This window comes from Teleopsis dalmanni, chromosome 2, assembly GCF_002237135.1.
Source record: "Teleopsis dalmanni isolate 2A chromosome 2, ASM223713v2, whole genome shotgun sequence".
In the NCBI taxonomy this organism is placed as follows: Eukaryota; Metazoa; Arthropoda; class Insecta; order Diptera; family Diopsidae; genus Teleopsis; species Teleopsis dalmanni.
Window position 1 is genome coordinate 185991445 of NC_051847.1, and position 20012 is coordinate 186011456.

Below are 20012 nucleotides of genomic sequence, written 5' to 3' on the forward strand. Positions count from 1 at the left end.
CTTCATCCGTTATAAGATGTTCATCTAGGTACTTCTTTCGCTTATATAATAGTGCTGAGGAAGCTCCCAACTTGTATTGAGGTCACAAAAATTAAACTCAAATATATATAAAATCAATTGGCATCAATACATAATAATAGTTCAAAACAGGGCTTATATACTGTATATATACTATACTGTATATATTATATATTATTATATTATAGCTGAATAAAATAAATAAAACCTTGCTATCTTTATTTATATTCTTTTTAAGTTAAGATAAATTTTTCTGATTTAATCGTTTTGATATTTATAAATTATTTATTATTAACCTAAAGTAAAAGTCATACATCTATTATCGTATGAATTGTTTTATTGAATTTTATATTAGGTGGCAGCACTCGATTTGACATTTCAAAACTTTATATTTTACTCAATTTGTCAACGTTTTAAATTCGGGTAATTACGGTGATTCGTTAATATTTGTGAATAGGACTACGTTCGTGTTATGCAAGTAATTCTAATAAAATTTCTCAACTATGTCAATAGAAATTTATAACATTTTTAGTAAGTTTGTTGTATACATTTTTTATCTGATTATATATTTTAACACAATTAGAAGTAATTTTAACTAATAGTCGCTATGGTTATAATGACAGTATACCGTTATATACCGAAAACGAATCTAGAACTTTTGATTTTTTTATTTTTTTTGAATGGCATAAAGTATGTAATAAAATTTAATGATTGAAGAATTGAATATTCTATCCTAAAAATGAATATATTTTAAAATAATACCTAATAAACCTAAATAAATTTATTTAATAAAATAAATAAAAATTGAATAATATAAATATATTATTAGTTAAATAAATTTGATTAAAAAATAAATTTTAATAAATATTAAAAATTATATTTATTAAATGAAGAGACAACACATAGATCGCCGGTTCCCAGGGGCCATGTTATGCAGTCAGTTGTATGATTAATAATTTCAGTATTACTCTCTTTCTGGTCATACCCATAAAAGCATGTTGAACAGATGATCAAGAGTTGCCAATTCCTTACTATCACTTAGTAGTGATAGTAGTGATACTTCTTAATTGTGCTTTAATTTAAAAGTCAATATTTCTTTGTATGTATGATGCCACTATAATTTAAATCTTGCTTTCAATAAATTACATTTATAATAAATGTAATTACTTAAAGTAAAAAATGCAATAAAAAATAATTATCCAACGGACATCCGAAGCTCTGTTGTACATATATTTTTTAATCGTATTTTTTATGTATGATAATATACTGCAAAGGAACATCTATCAAATTTATAAGGCTATTATATATTAAGGATAATTTCAAACAAAGTTTAATTTACATTATAACTCATTTGTTTGTAATTGCTGAAGTAGGCATTCACAGTAACAGCACCATTTTATATTCACATTTTTAATTCGATATACTTTTCTTATAAATACGAAACATACAAACCTTACTTTTATTCACAACAGCAAGTAGATCAAGTTTGGACATACCAACAGCCAACCAATCTAGTACATCCCAAGTCATATGTTATCTTTAAACCTATTACAAAACAGTTGACTTAGTGCATTGGTTAAGATCGGAAGAAGAGCTTAAGAATAGCAAGTGTTGGAAGTATTTCATCATAACATAGCTCATCGCCAAATATTGGTTATTTTAAGTGTCAATAATCCTGATGAGCTTAGTTAATTTGAAACCACAAAACTCCCTAATGTAGTAATCAATAAAGAAATTAGTTGTAATAAAACGTCCTTATCATTTAAGTTTACTCGCTAAAATCAGAAGTGGAATATTGTTTTAAATCAATTAGTAGTATGTAATTGTACATCTTAAGTGAACTTATTGTCACAGATTTAAAGTAGTTACTTATAATTGGCATCTGGAGATTAGTGTTCCACACAGAGTTATAAACAACTAATGGTATCAGAGAAGAAATCTTCACTATGAGTTATTAAGAATTGATAGTGTCGATATATTAGTTTTCCAATTGTAGTTACCAAAAATTGATTGTCTCAAAAGTTCATGGCACAGAGGTATCGGTCTTCCATAAAAAGTTACAAAGAAATATTAGTGCCAAGAAATCGATTTTCAACCAAAAATTTGCAACAAGTCTTACTGGGACAGAGAAATCGAAATTTTATACTAAAAATTACTACGTCAGGTTGGAAACTAATTTTCTCACAAAAATAACTAGAAATTGTTAGTGCCGAGAAATCTATTTGTTACTGGATTAAAAAATCTATTGTATAACTATATTATTAATTACTTTGTGATGTATCGCTCACATTAAATAATTTAAAAATTACAGTGAATGAAAGACCCATTTGATGGCATGTGCTCAGCATTTTTTATATTATTTGTTATTATTTTAAGATGTAATGTAGAAATGTATTCAGTCCAATAATAATTATAATTTTTTATAATGTCAATATATAACTACATAAACTATAACTAAATGTTGCAATATCAATATATATATATATATATATACTGTGATCTCAATACAAGTTGGGAGTTTCCTCAGCTCTATTATATAAGCGAAAGAAGTACCTAGATGGACATGTTATAAAGGATGAAGAAATAAAACACTGCTATGTAGATTTAAGACAGTCAAATAGCTCTGAAATCACTAATGACATTCACATTCCAATCGGAATTGGTTTGGAACTGTTTTAATCTTCTCAGTGACGAGAAATTCTGTTACTCTGCTATGGACATCGGGACATGTACTAGCCAAACCTAACTGACTTTTGGAGAGCCGAGAAAAGCATGCGGCAATCAAAAAAGCTTATTATCCCTGAACATATATATATCCCATACACATACATTATTTAATTATTTACACAAGAGAATGAATCACGGAAAATTCCATAAATTTATTGGTATAATATTTGTATTATAATAATTATTTGTAATAATAATATATAATATTTATTATTTGTATTATAATAATTATTATAATTAAAATGTATATCTCATTAAAGTAAGCAAATTGTTATTTTCAAAACTCTCATTAAGAAATGTTCAGATGTATAACTGATAAATCTTTATCCAAGGCCTAGAATGACTAGACTTTTGGGATGATTTCTCACTTTAGTGAAAAATCGTTAATACTCCGTATTCGCATTCGAAAATAAAAATATTGCCAAAATCTTGCCAATGTAGATACCCAATTAGCAAGTTCATATATTATTAAATTGCTCAGATTTTGCACCAAATAATTGTAATTATTTTAATAAATTCTTATTAACGAAATTATATTACTTTTAGTTTATTTGGATAAAGATTAAATATTTATTAAAAACATTTATCATTTCCTTTATATTGATTAATACTTTTGTATCTACTTAACCATTTGTAAATACTTGTTCTCAATTTGCAGTTTCCGCTCAAGATGCTGGTCCAAACTATCAAGTACAATATGTGGATTCTGAGATATATCATAGTAATTCCAGTCAAACTCAAATGTAAATAACCAACAAATTGTTTTTAAATTAATTTAATTAATTTGATCATATGGAATTGAATTTTTCATACAGGACATATCCATTCTGTCCAGTTGGCGATTATCAAACAAATGGACAAACCTATTACGCAACAACAACGTCTGGCAACTATGGCACTACATCGACCAACACACCAACAACACATACATCAACACTACCATATCTGGTGCCGGTTGAAGAGACATTGTTGCTGAATTCTTCATCACAATCGCATAGTCAGGATTCACCGCATAGTCTTACGGTATGGTAAAAGCAATAATAAATTCCAAAAATTATTTTATTACAATACGAAAGAACCAATATATTTATGAGAAATATTTTGTAAAATTGCAGGAAGTGACTTATTTGCATGAAGCACACAGCAAACCGCAAACACCCACTTCAACCACAACGACAAACTCTTTAAGTGGTGGCAGCATTGGTACCGGTGGCGGTGGTGCATCACCAGAAAGTGAACAAAATACTTTGGGGAATACAAATAAAATCGCCTCGGCAACGGTAAGAAAATTGAAAACGCCCACAGCATGATAACCAGTATAACAGTATAATATTTAAAAAAATGTCAGCTGCGCATTACGAAATTTCTTCATAACATCTCTGGTAGTAACCGGGCAACAACAGTGTTGCATTCTACCTATTGCATCTTACCCTTTTTGTTTTTTTTTTTTGTTTTATTTTTTTTGTAAATCAAATTGTTATCACTTATTTTACTTTTAATTTTTTTATTTTATTATTTTTTTTTTATTTCGGTTACCAATGATTTTCTTTATAAATATTGTCTCTATATTTTCTAGATCAAATGGCTTTCACGTAATTATGAGACTGCCGAAGGTGTCAGTCTGCCACGTTCCACTCTCTACAATCATTACATGCAACATTGTAATGAAAATAAATTGGAGCCAGTGAATGCAGCCAGTTTTGGCAAATTAATACGTTCTGTCTTCTCCGGTCTACGCACACGTCGTCTGGGTACGCGCGGTAATTCAAAGTATCATTATTATGGAATTCGCATTAAACCCGGTTCAATGTTGGTTGATGTAATGGATGAGAAAATTTCCTATCAGTTGCAGAGTAGTAGTTCAAATGCTGTTAACAGTGGAACTGTTATGTCAAGTGGCAGTACAATGAATAGTACTAGAAGCTCAAAGAAAAATATCATTAAGCCGGAATCTTATGAGGCATGTGCACAGGTAAGTCATTTTAGTAGTGGTTAGAGTGCAAATTTTAATTTTTACCGACGATGTTTTTAATATAAATTCTAGTGAATTTTTTAAATCGTCTGAACAATTTTAAGACAAAATAAAAGTGTTGATCTAAGATAAAATATATATAGCATGTATATTATATCATGACACCTATTGCTTATGCATTTTGTTATACGCAGAAATGGATAAGATATACTTTAGTTGAATAGATTCATCCCTTTTTAATATTATAATTATTTTTATTAATAAAAATTATTTCATAGGGAAAATAATGGAAAAATGTGTATTAAGTGTATCATCTTCAGTGTTAAAATGTACTCAAATGTAAAAATAAATTTCTTTAATACAAACAAGTGAAAAAATTAACGCAACTAAAGTTATCATTAATAATTATGCTACTATTAATTATAAATTGAAGAAGAAATAATACAAAGTATTAGATATTTTAACAATTTACAACTTTTACTTTAAATTAAACTCTATACTACATTCCTGAAAAAATATATACACTTAGCAGAAAAACTCTACGTACAGAAAGTAAATTTTGTTCCAACATATAAAAAATTACTAAATAAATAAATTTTTTAAATCAATTTTATTTTTTATTAGTACTTTTATTTGTTATCTTCATTTTAAGCTAAAACTTACCAGATTAGTAAAAAAATTATAATAATTAAAAATGTGAAAAATCAGCGCTATCGGTGGCAGAAAAAGTCTGCGTACAATATATCAATATCAATATATATATCAATGCGTATATTAATATATTTATATAACAGAAGTCCAGTTAGTCGAGGATTATCTTTCACTGAATTAATAATGCTGCGAGTTTCTCTTGTTGACAGCTTGGATGGACGCCCAAATCGCTGCTTCGAAGTCAATAATCCTGTTTAGCTGTTGTTGTTTACTACTCTTTGGATAGAAGAATGTGACCGCTTAACGATTTGACCAATTTCACGATACATTTTCCTTTTTGTCCATAGATCAATAATAATACTGCTCTCACAGATAATAAATTCTTTTCCTTTATTTGTCATTAAAAATTTAATTAAAATAAGTGCGTGGGATTGTGTATAATGATATACTGGTTCAATAAAACATAAAACACGCCAAAGTTCTACTGTTAAAACTTCGGGAATTCCCCTTTATATGTTTTGTACGCAGACTTTTCTGCCACCGATAGCGCTGATTTTTTACATTTTTAATTATTATAATTTTTCTACTAATCTGTTAGAAATAAGTTTTAGCTTAAAATGAAGATAACGAATTAAAGTACAAATAAAAAATAAAATTAATTAAAAAATCTATTTATTTAGTAACTTTTTATATGTTGGAACAAAATTTACTTTCTGTACGCAGAGTTTTTCTGCTAAGTGTATGTTATAAAAAAGCAGGATGTAAATGAAGACATTGCTTTCTATAAGATCAAATACATACAGTTTAGAACAAAATTATTGATAGGTATAAATGATGAAGAAATATAGAAAATTTAAAAAAGCCGACGATATAAAATAAACAAATATATCTAAAAATATAAAGCCGTTTTAATACTAAATAAAAATACTAAAAACTCACTTTTAGAAATTATTTTATTCCAAATCTCAGTTTTCAGAACTATTTATTTAAAGTTATCTCTTCTAAGTTTAACTAAAACTAATTTGTTTCAAATAAAAGACTCATTTTGCCATTTCGGAATAGTATTTCTCTAAAAATGTAATTTTATTATATTATTGTTATTTATATATATTTTTAAAAAGTGGAAAAAGAGAAAATAATTTAGTACTTTGATTATAATTTACTTCAAGAACACTATTAAAGCACAAGCATGACTTGATAAATTTACGGAAACTCTTCCTCATAAATATAGTTATATATTATTTCTTGACTTTTAATTTCGTAAAGACCCCAATAACACCGATTAATCCGAAAGCCTTGTTGAAAGTTTTGAAACTCAAACTTAAAACTAGCAAAGCGATTGTTTGAAAGGACCATCAATTGAAAATTCAAGGGATTGTTAGTTATCTCTTGATTAAAGTTTCAAGAGATAACTCAGTAACTAACTTGATTAAAGTTTCAAGAAATAACTCACATCATATTTATATCAAAAAATTACTTAGATAATTTTTTCATCAAATATATTGGCGAATATATTGTTTCTACTATTTCCCACTGTCTAAATAATTTTTACCTTATGTGTAATACAAATCACCATTCATATCGCGCACCAAGTTATAATATCTTTTCATCACATCTATCACTGTGCCAATTCATATCTTCATATCATAAATATACATATATACAATAACTGTAACGGGTTGTAAACTTTTGTCCTAGAATAATAAATAAGTGCAATAAGTAAATATTTACATAAGTACAGTGCAAAAAATCTCTAGGTAATTTCAATTTACTTTACTTCAATTTATTCGAACTCGCACACGGCCATAACGAAACCATTTACTACTGACTCGATTTATAACTGTGTTTTACTGAAAATTTCCTCTAAAGCTACTAATACCAATAAATACTCTTTATATCATTTCTGTATAATATTAGAATGTTTTTTTTTGTAATATTATGTCCAACTCGTAATAACATTTCTCACAATTTTTTAACAGCTTAGAAAAATTAAGTAACCTTGGCCAGCTCTAACTCCGTAGCAGTTAGTATATTATTTATTCATTCATATTAATTGTTTTAAAAAAAATTAATAATTCTATTAATTTGACTTCTATATTACTATATTACTTAACTACTTCTATCTACTTATATGATTTAAGTAATAAAATTTTACTTAATGATTCTATTTTATATGATTTAATTAAATAATATTGAAAACTTAAAATATAAAGTATAATTATTAAAGAACGTAGTGTTGATTAATATACTTCATTATGTCATTGCTACTATACGGCATATTACTGTCTTCAATACCGAACATATTAATAGCATTTATACTAACAACAACTATGGTTGTGCTACTGTCGGTACTTACTTCTCTCATAATACGCATATATCATATTTTTGTATGAGGTCTGTATAAAATTTTATCATTCCATGCACACAAAGCCTGGAATCATATATTCTAAGTAAAAAAAATACAAAAACAAAGTCCATGCATCACCTTCAACAATAATTCCTCACTTACCTTCGCATACAAAGCCATTAAGGAAGTGTGCGTGCAATAACAAATAATATAAGAATAAACCAGCAGTTCTTTAGGCCGCAATTGTCGCTAGCCACTAGAACACAAAGTAGTTCGTGAGTGGTCCGTGGGGATGAGTTAAATCGCCACTTAGAATATAAAAATTTCTCAATACTTTTTTTGTACAACATTTAATAGTGCATTCCATTAAGAAAACCAAAACAAATGAGGAACAAAGAAACTCAACTACATATTAGAGATATTTATTTTATTTATTTTAAGTAGTCCATATTCTGACCCCTGGTAATACAACAATTCACCAGTTGAAACAAAAATCCGCTGCTTATGTTCGTTTTTTATAAACAAATTAAGAGCATTATGCTTCGTTCTCTTGTTTTTAATATGATGTCTCTTTCACAATACTGTACTCACGGTTGCCACTTGAAAATTTTTTTCTGTACCAAAATTGGTTTAAAAAGGTACCATTTCTGTAAAAAAAGGTCCAAAATTTTTTTGGACCTTTTTGTTTTTTCATTCTGTGTTTTTCATAGTGTTATAAATGAACAAAATATAAAATAGTGCAAAGTTGCATTTATAAAAAAAAATAATTGGAAATATCCCCAATAAAGTTGGGTCGTCAGAAATGTACCATTTTTTGAACATGAGTGCCAAACGAAAAAAAAGTACCAATTTTGGTACTAAAGTACCATAAGTGGCAACCGTGACTGTACTATACACCTGGGGACTAGTGAATTCACTGGTTCAGAACTAGTCCCAAGCGCTGCTGGGAAGTGTTGCAGTTTGTCTGTCCATTCAGTACCAAAAGATCCTACTTCGTGTCATTTGCTCTGATATTAGAGTTTTTTCTATATGGTTTTGTCTAAACAAAATATATTGCGTTCGCTATTGGTTTAATTTCTCGATTATTTTTATGTTTGAATAGTCATGTTTACAGTATTGCGTGTACCTTTTCAGAATTCATGATTGTAATTTTATCATAGGCAAATTACATGTTTTAATATTCCTATATTTTTGATATTTCTTTTAATATCATATTATACAACTGTATCGTATGGGATTATATTCCATATTCCCTTAATGAATATCTACAAAAATTGTGGTAAATACATTTTTTTAATTACCAACAAACACAAAAATTCCACACTACAAAACAACAACAAAAACTACAATTCAAAAAAAATATCACAAAGAACTATGCATTAAAAGCGACTTAAGACACATAACATAACATACACATCACATAATATACACACATATATACAAATATATCAATAATACATATTTCCATATCCTACGCTGTTATTGGGCATACATAATTTTTACTCTGCTTTACTACTTTTTTCACTTATAAACACACATAGGAACAAACACATATATACGTTTATGGCAACCATACACTTTACTCAAATTTTTATTCAAGACATTTTATCTTGTCGCAAGTGTCGTGAGTATGATTTATTCGTTCCCTCGAGTACATATTTACTCATATTCTATTTTACTCACTTTAAATATAAAACATACAAGTCTCGTACTCGCTCTTGCGGTATTCGGTTTTCCTTATTTGAACACATTCTGTTTACCGTTTTATTTTATTTTACGAGTAAACAATAACGAGTTGTGCGAATTATATTTTGCCGAAAAGCAAGTAGTCGCGAGTATAAAAATTTGTTCATATGCAGATAAAAAAAAAGTTTCTATTTTTTTTATACTTTAGTAGTAAAATCTGCCAACAGTTACGTTTAAGTGACGTTTCACTCTAAATTTTTGTGTTTATATAGTGTTCTCTGTTATACCTTTCTTCTTTTCGCGCGTTTAATATTAACCAAGTGTATAGTGTTTCATATTAATTTTGCGCTTCAAGTAAAAAGCAGAAGTTATATTATTTTACCTGTTAATCTTGAGAATTTCATATGTCTGACAACAACAAAGCAAGAAAGACATCAGAATTATTAGAATCTAAAATGTCTGCAAACGATGGTTCCAATGGTGACTCTAAACTGGAAACCAATGGTGAAGCAGCAGAAACAAGTGATAAATCGCTAGCATACTTTATGAAAACAATCGAAGAAAATGAAAAAAATGGTGTATATCCCAAATATGTTAAATATGGACAAAAACGTCCTCGGAAAATTGTCGAACCTACTTCTGATTCACCAAGGATGCCATCTAAAAAATTAAAAAGTAAAGATATATTTGTATTAGATTGGGAGGATTTAATAGCACTCTAATCTTCTCTTCTAGAAAATCAATAACAACTTCTTCAATAAGTATTACGTCGAATATCTATGCCTTGAAATAAATAGAATATTTTTTAATCAGTATACATCTTTAAGCAACTAAAGCAATTCTATAATCACATTTTCTTCATTTTGTGTACGCGGATTACGTGTTTGGTGAGCTATACTTATAGAAGTCTTCAACTACCAGTAAGAGCAATAATACTAGTAGTAATTTGCACTATCGGAATAATGCTTCCATTAAGATCGGAAAACAGGGATGTATGTATAAAATTGTCCAAAACAGAAACCTTTAATATTTGTGAAAGACATCAATATAATAAACTATAATAATCTGCAAAATAAAATTTCTTCAATTTATCCTTAAAAAAAATAACTGGTTGCTGTATAAAATCATAAAATCTATTTGTAAAGATCATAAATGGCACAGTTCTAAAAATTTTGAAATGTGAAAATTAAAATTGCTTTCCGAATTAATTTCAACGCGGACCATAACACCACAGATATGTGCTGAAAAATTCAAGTACATTTCACCATGTATAACGCTAGTGAGGTTATAATTCGACTAGAAATATCATTTAAAGAAAATAACAAAATCCATTAATGTTAGATTATAAGTAAAAGTAACATAAAGAATGTTATTAAATATATATAAAGCAAAGCAATATAATTAAATGTTTTAATTAATTTTTATTTTTAAGTAAAAATAATAAATATAATTTAATTATTTTCCCATATCTATTATAAATTGCATTGTTCTTTCAAAACGTGCGAAAATGTATGATCCAAATTCCATAGAAATATAATTTTTTTTTAAATATATTTAATTTCTGTAAATTATATATAAAAAATGTATATCGCTTTATTTATAAATTATTTTCATCATAAATATAACTTTTAGTATTTGGGTAATGGCGCTGGCGTATTACCAACTTTTCCTCCTATTGAACTGGATAACACCTTTAACAGTGAACTGACTCAGGATGATGTTGAAACCTTTCGTGCAATGTATCGTGATCATTGTGAAGCTTTTTTGGATGCAGTCGTCAGTTTGGAATTCAATACCATTGAATTAGTCTGGCGTGATTTTTGGCGTTCATCAGATAATAATAATATGGATGAATGTGATGAAGAAAAATATTTAAGTAAAACTAAATTATATTTACTCTTTCATTGTGTGGAAATACACAAATTTATACAAGAAGTAAGTTTTTAAAATATAGTATATATATAAAAATATTTTTTTTTTTTAATAAATTTTCTAATATAATTTTTGATATAATAGGTAGACTATCAATTTTATCAAAATATGGTTGATGTTATTATACCAGATGTGTTACGTTCCATTCCAAATGCTTTAACTCAGGCCATACGTAATTTTGCTAAGAATATGGAACTTTGGTTGTGTGAATCAATGGCTGGTATACCAGAACGTCTGGTTCAAATAAAAACATCTACGGTATCAGCATTTTGTCAAACTTTACGTCGCTATACATCCTTAAATCATTTAGCACAGGCAGCACGAGCTGTACTACAAAATAGTTCTCAAATATCACAAATGTTGAATGATTTGAATCGAGTTGATTTTCGTAATGTACAGGTAAGTCATATATTTATTATGAATTTAATTGAGTTTAATTGAACCAAACATATTAGCCAGTCGGGAAATGAAAGAATTATCGCTAAAAATCTAGCATGGTCGCAGTCCTCCGTTCCTTTGGTAGACCAAAATGTTATTGATTATTGTTGCGATTTTATGCTTCTCTTGTTAATTATGGCACATTGGAGATGGTAGACCGAAATATCTGTACTGTGAATGATTTTATGCAACTCAATCTAACGAATCTTCTATTTTGCATACTCTCAATACTTTCTATACATTGATATATCCTTCCATTATTTAGATATAATATAGTGGTAAAAACTACTGTTACTTCTGCTATTGAAGAATATACATAGAATATATTTTCATTGATAAGTTGCTGATTGAAATGGGATAAGAATTTTTAGTCGATATCCTCCTAGCACAGAGAAAAGTCGCACAATCATAAGAAATGTGACTAAAACCCTATATTCTTCTAGATACAAGTAACGTTTTGTCATATCAGATAGCTAGCAATCCTCGTTTACGGTGGACTACAACAATATCATATACACCAACTATTAACTGCCTGACCAATATAACTAACTGATGGAGGGCTGCTATTTTTAATGACATTTTATAAGAAACAATTACAGAGCGTTATAGCACGACCCACTAGCTTTCAACAACTCTTGCTTGTAATTGCCTGCACAGTTGTTGTGGTCCTCTATTATTAAGCATTGTTTTAGATAGTTATGTGGCCATCTACTATACATTAAAAAATTAATATAAAAGTAATTAAGATCAGTGATTCTGTTACCGGTAATTTTCGTTAAGTTCAAACGCTTCTTTCAATCGATAAATGACTATAACTGTATTCTTGTATATAAAAAAAAGTATTACCTCAAAGGTTACTTTTCAAACACGTATACGTTTTACATTAACAAAATGGATTTGTTTGTAGAGAGATTAGAAGCAGACGAGACTTCCAGTCACATTCTCTGTGACTGTTCAGCCTTGATCCTGGCCAGGTGAAGGTCACTGGGTCGAGAATTACTTTCCCCTTCTAACATTAGAATGTTCTCAAGGACTGACATTTTGGCTTTTATTCTAAGGACGGAATATTTTCTGTTCGGCTAGGGTCCGCAGCAGATCAAAAGATCAACTATGGTGACGATGCTCAGCTTCGTTTGGAGCCGGTTTTTTATAACCCTGTATATTTCTTATCTTATCTTAGAAACCAACACAATCTAGTGACAAAAAATTACGACTAATTATTGTATTACCGTATGCATTTAGTCCATAAAGTGTATAATAAAATAAATATATTTAGCATATATATATATATATATAATATCTTCTATTTACTTTATAAATTTAAATAAATGAATGTCGTATTCTTATAAAATTTTTTTTATTTAATTTAGGAACAAGCTTCATGGGTTTGCCAGTGTGAAACGGGTCTGGTACAACGTTTAGAAAATGATTTTAAAGCTGCACTGCAACAGCAAAGCACTTTAGAGCAATGGGCTGCATGGTTACAACTTGCTGTTGATACAGCTTTGGAGGATTATCATGGAAAGCCTAGTTATCCCAAAGCAGCACGTCAATTTTTACTCAATTGGAGTTTTTATAGTTCGATGATTATACGAGATTTAACATTGCGTTCCGCTTCTAGTTTTGGTAGTTTCCACTTGATACGTTTACTCTACGATGAGTATATGTTCTACTTAGTGGAACATAAGATTGCAGAGGCACAACAGAAAACGGCTATCGCTGTCATTTGCGATCGGCTGGTGAGTTTTGTAAGTTTAAAATTTTATTTCACAATTTTTATACAATTACTCTCATAATCATATTTTCAGCAAAAAGATGTTGACTTTGATTTTGACTATCAATTAGATTTTATTAACAACTCTAACATTAATCCAAACCATGTCGCAAAACGCTTAAAATCTGAATGAGTGCATGCTAATAGGAATCTGGACAGGAATCTTATTTTCTTACTATGCGCAATTTTAAGAAATCATATAAAGAACAACAAATCATAAGTACCTTTGCAAATTGGCTACATTACCATGCCAAATACAATAATAAGACATACAACTAACTCGGTGTATGAATGTTTGCATTGAAATGCAATATGCAATAATATGTTTATAAATAATTAAGTTATATGTTTATAGATTTATAGATGTTTATATGCATTTATAATTCGCCATAAATAGTATTAAGCCGTCCATACGAAGGTTATACTTTAACTAAAGAAAGAAGAATAACTATATATGTAAATAATTTAAATGCATTTTCAATTTGTCTAAATTATATCGTATACAGAAATCATTTAAAATCGTTTTATACTTGATCAAGTTTAATTATTAAATCTAATTAAATATTTAAATTGATGTTTATCACACCAATTTGTTTTCCTTTTATTTTTGTATTTGTATAAATATTGTAAAAATAACTCACAGTTTTAAAAGGTTTCCTACAAAGCATTGAAAAAACCAAATAAGAGGCTTAGTTATATTAGATTTAAATTATTATTAATTTTAAATTAATTGTACTAAATGCTCAAACTATTTGCTCAAATTAAGAGTGTAAGAAATCACATTTCTTACCAATGTAACTTTGGTAAGAGTGAGACACAGTGATAGATGGAGTTGTAGTTACATAAAAATATAGGTTTTAAGACAGAATGAGGGAATGTAATAGATCACAACAGTATAGTTTCTTACAGTGCTAATGTTTTTTTTAATTTAATCTTTTTTTTTGATATTTGTATATTCTTTTTTGTGCATGCAGTATGATTAATGCATATACACATATTAAACTATTAACTTACGCAAAATATTTTATAGAACGTATTTATAAAATAAAATGCCTAAACTATATTTTTTTAAAAATCATATCTCTCTGTTAAGGACTCCAACTTTTTTTAAGAGTTTTTTATCTGGTTCATATCTTATCCAGAGAAATTTTTTTTAAAATCATATCTCTCTGTTAAGGACTCCAACTTTTTCTAAGAGTTTTTGATTTGGCTCATATCTTATCCAGAGATAACAAAATCGTATAGATGACCAAATCTTTAAATGAACTTTAAAGCAAAGAGTTTGTGATTTCTCATACATGTTCTCATACCTTTTAATGTTCAGCTGAAGCTTTGCATACTCTGTTATTATTTTGTTTTTTTTTTTTGTAATACAAATTAAAGTTTCTCTGCTTTCTTATTTTCAGTTATCAGAATTCTCACATACTCTCCGAACTGACATATGTGAGAGAAAAAAAGAAAGCTCTTGTAGACAAAAAAATAAAAAAATTGAAATTGTCTTATGATTTGTTAAGAACCTTTTGATCTTTGCTCAGATCTTTACCGTTTAAGCATAACGTTAAAAATCTAGCATTGATTAGTTCCTAAAAATATCCTCATTCGTTTCTAAAACGCAAATAAATCTTCAATTTAACAGAATTTATTTTGTCACCTTTGAAGTAGTCCCTAACAAGCTGAGCTTAATCTCAATTCCAATTTTTGCATGCTGAATAAGGTGTTGCCTTTTACTCCACCAAATATTGTTTTATAGTCGTAATCGACTTGATACGCCTTCCTCGAAGTTGTCATGGTAGCTTAATAGACAGAAAGCAATAACGAAATAGACCATTTTGGCCTGTTAGGTCTATAGAAATTGTGTCGAAGTATATAGTATTCCCCACTTAATTAATAATAAATAATAATTAATCTTCATTTCAAAGATTAACTTAAAAATTTGAATTAATTTTAGAAATTTTTTTCTGTTTTGCTGTTTTAAATTACGTGGAATTTACTCAAATCATATCAAAAGAATGTGTTGATAAGATTTTATTATATATAATAAAAAAACTAATATTCTGTTGTTAAATACTTTTTTCCAATAAATTCTTTTGTTTTCTTAATATTAAAATGAAGTTATAATTTCTAATAAGTTATAACAAAAAAAAAAAATAGCTGAATACATGGGTTGCAAATAATTATAAATCAGTTAATGTAAACTATTTATTTACATAATTTACATGAATATATTATATATGTAAACAAAATATACGTACGGGCCTTAAATGTGCAAATGTGTAACTTTTTTAAATATATTTTATGATATTTTTATGTGAAATAGTTTTAAGATAAATAGAATTATAATTATTATATATGTGCAACAAAAGTTTAATATAAATAATTGATAATATTATATAATAATAATATTATATAAAAATAATATTATATTATTATTTAATATTGTCATATTAATATTACACAATAATAATTACATTAATTATAAAAAAAAATTTATTTAAATTTTTACGATAAAAAATTATGAAAATTTTGTAAAATGATGCTAGTCCTTTAAAATATTTATAAAATTAAGATACTCTTAATAATAACAATACGATCGAGCTACATTTGGAGACCCATTTGGTTTACAACATTTAAAAAATAAATCAGTTTTACAATTTAAATGTATACAAATACACTATAAAATAATGAAAACTTATATAAAATCAGAGTATTAAGAAAAATATTTTTGGATTTTATAAAATTAAAAAAATTTTAACTTTTTCAAAAACTTATATAAATTTATGTAACATTTCATTTTAATATAAAATAATTGTATTTCAAACTGAGTTCAATATTTTTATTGAAATTATTTATGAAACTAATATAACTTTTTAAATAATATAATATAAATATGCTTTGCTAAAATAAAATTTAGAATAATATATATTTTGCACAGAAGAACAATTATATATATTTAAAATAAAATCGCATGGGTTTGTATATAACAATAATATGTTTAAGAATAATTTTAAAAATTCTACCAAAAACTAAATGAGCACATTAAAATATTTGTAAAACATTAAAATAATATTTTATATATTAAATGTCTACAAAAAATTAATTTTATCAAATTATTAAAAATCATTAAAAATCTAAGTTGCTCAATGAATAATAATATATTATTTCATAAAAAATTTATATGTCTTAGATAAGTTTTATTTTACATTCCAAATAAATGTATGAGTAAAAACAATTGTATTACTTTGCATTGCTAAGAGATATATGTATATATATCTGATAACTAATAGATTAATATAAAGGAAAATAAATCATAAAGAGCGATATAAAAGATAAACAGAGGATAGGCGATATTATCCTAAAAAGCAAGTAAGTAATCTGATAATTTATAGGTTAAAATAAAGGAACATAAATAATAAACGAGGATATCAGAGATAAACGAGATAATAATTCCGAATGCAAAGGAGCACTGTGACTATCTCAGATATTTTGTACTGCTAACTGAATCTAACTAAATAGAACACATTTAACTCTTAAAGAACCAAATATCCTAATATTCTAAAAGTAAGTAGGGAATGAAACTTCCTGGATAAATATTCTCGTTTAGGCTCAGACTAAAGCATATATATGCTGTTAAAAAAATTAATCACAATCTTACTTTCATTAATCACCAACTTATATATTAGGCTGCAACATAGAATTTATCAGATTTAATATATGTATATCTTGTAAGGAATTTATATCGTAATTTTCTTCTTTGGTAGGGTGTGATTAGATAACTTTCATGTACTTCAATTAGCGATTTTTCGCCGTTTGCTACCACATTTCTCGCAGGAACCCTAGTGTAGAAGAGTAGAGACTAAATCCATCCTGCCGAATTTAGGTAATTTAATAGGTCTTTTGACTTCACCGATGAACAGTCTGATAAACTGTCAAAGAAGTATCTTTCTAAGAACCTATATCTTCTGGACGCCAAAGCCGGGTATTCACAAAGAAAATGTATTATGGTTTATTTCTCCTGCGGGTTTCCACAACTTCTCCAGTGAGGGTTATGTGAAATGCACAGTTTCTCTGCGTGAGTTTCTACACACCAATGCGATCTACGATTTTCTGTTGGATATAGGATAATTGGTTGCGACGAACTAATTCTTATTATTGTGGATTTGAACCCGCTATTCATACTAGACAAATTAATACATTTTAGTCAAATAATGTTGAGCACTACCACAAACTCCGTTAAAACTAAAAATCTCACCGAACTGTTCAAAATAATAGACAGGGTTAATCCTTATTGTGTAACTGCTACAACCCAATATTCAAAACAATACTTCGAGCAACTGAATTGAACTCTACTTGTGCAATTATTTACAAAAGTGCAATACCCAATATAGATTATTGACTAGATTGAACGATCGCAATGCATCGTATACGTTAGTAACAAAGATCAAATTAGATGAAACGTTGAACTGTATCAACTATACCGTGACAATAATAAAGTTAAAAGTATAAAAATTCAACGATTTCACTGGTTTAGGCAATCAATGTTAATGATGGGATACTCCGGCTAAAATGACGTTTAATTCGTATGATGAAAATGCGAAATCCGCATCTTCGATTGATGGTGCAAGTGGTAAATAACTAAAAGGTACTCAAACTACCGACTGGCGACAGCCAATATTTTAAGTTTTTGATTTAAAAACATTTTCTCTATTGCTTTAAAGAAGCTTTACAAATGTTTGTATTTATCTCGATTGAACCCAGTTGGAAAATGCGTCTTCGAAGACATTGTCTTTGAGACATTCTTTTATACTGCATTCGCCTAATCAAGCAAATTTGCAAAACAATTGCTTAAAACATGAATGTGAATAGTTATTATCTATTATATGGTACTTACTCTTCTCAATTGTAATATTCACAACTTCCGATATAGTTTATGCCTTCGTTATTATCAGTGCCCATTTTGAGTGAAGTAAATAAGCATTTTGTGAAGTAAAATTCTCTATTCCATTCACATTTTTTAATTTAATTTAATAACAAAAAATAATTACGAACAAATTTCTTTCTAGTTATTTAAATAAAAATAAAATTTAGAATTAAAGAGCACAAAAAAAAAGAAATAAATAGAAAATGTGTGAAAAAAATAAATGACTATTTTCACTGAATGCGTCCGTTATGCAAGACATGGACGCATTCAGTCTTCGAAACGCAAAATGTCCTCGAAAACATTAGGCTAATTTATTCGAAAATGTCTTCAAAGATCTTAATCCATTTGCATCGATCGGTCTGCAGGCATGCGTCCATGTTTTCAAGATACGTAATCATCATCTTCATCCGTGACTATACAGTCCATGTAGGACCTAAGCCTTTTTAACAACAGTCTTCCTTTCTTCTCTGTTTTTTGCTTTTGTTTTCCAATTTCTCATGTCCATTTCTTCTATGTCCTGCTGCACACTATATTTTCATCGTTTTCTTGGTCGCCCTCTTCTACTGCTGGTTCCTACTTCGTTCTCATAAACCTTAAGTGGTACTCTCATATCCGACATTTTATCACATGTCCAATCCCATCTTAATTGCTGCTTTTTCATAAATTATACATACATATATCTATTATGATAATATATGATATATAAAATTATGTATACTATTATATTAAAATATATTTATATGAGAATATATCAATTATTGGAAAGAATAGAAAAACATACCTGATATATAGTTCTAAAAAATAGTGATATTTCTTTATTAATAAAAACATTAATAAAAACGAATATATAATTTTAAAAATTTATATTGCCTTTTATCTTTAGTAAATATGTTAAATATGAATTTTTATAATATATTATATAGTTTAGTTAAATTGACTGCAACTACATGACTGTACTTCCATTAACTAGCTATCTAGATTGAAGATACATGGCTGCTGTATTTATTGTTCAATTGTATACATTTTGATTTATTTTAATATCCTTTAAACTAAATGTCGGTGTCAGTTAGTACGTCTTCATCATCTACTGATTGATAAACTTGAAAATTTTCTTCGAACTGCTAATCTATTACAATTATATCCTCAGATTTTTCCATTTCAATATCATCTAATTGTGTAATATCAATTATCTGAGAATGCAATTATATCATCATTTTTACATTTTTTCATAATACAGTTAAAAAGAATCTTACCTCAATATTAAAATCTTCCGATGTACTTAAGTCAAGGTCCTCATTCATATGATTTGAATCTTCACTACTAAACATCTTTTTATCGTCACGTTCGTCTTTAGTATACATATTATATAGAAACTCAATGTTTGATTGATTCTCTAATTCAATAAATGAAGCATCAGAGCTGTCAAATTTCAATTCCCCACGTTCCAATGCTGTAAACTTATGTGGTTTTAGCATTGAATTTCGTATAGCCTTTGATTCTTTGCGTGAAAACTTTTTGATTTTTTTATCAAGTATTGCTGTGCACTTGG

The 20012-nt window shown here is 27.7% G+C and overlaps 1 protein-coding gene across 1 annotated transcript in view; it reads left to right on the plus strand.

The window, feature by feature from the left end:
- Window positions 1-13982, plus strand: part of LOC119680595 (DNA-binding protein RFX2-like) — a 49838-nt gene extending 35856 nt beyond the window's left edge. Inside the window, exons 5-12 of the mRNA XM_038093500.1 lie at window positions 3404-3488; window positions 3561-3768; window positions 3861-4025; window positions 4322-4717; window positions 11034-11336; window positions 11418-11732; window positions 13142-13519; window positions 13580-13982. Coding sequence (XP_037949428.1) covers window positions 3404-3488; window positions 3561-3768; window positions 3861-4025; window positions 4322-4717; window positions 11034-11336; window positions 11418-11732; window positions 13142-13519; window positions 13580-13678 — 1949 coding nt within the window. The 3' untranslated portion in view covers window positions 13679-13982. The remainder of the gene's footprint in view (window positions 1-3403; window positions 3489-3560; window positions 3769-3860; window positions 4026-4321; window positions 4718-11033; window positions 11337-11417; window positions 11733-13141; window positions 13520-13579) is intronic.
- Window positions 13983-20012: the final 6030 nt, after the last annotated feature.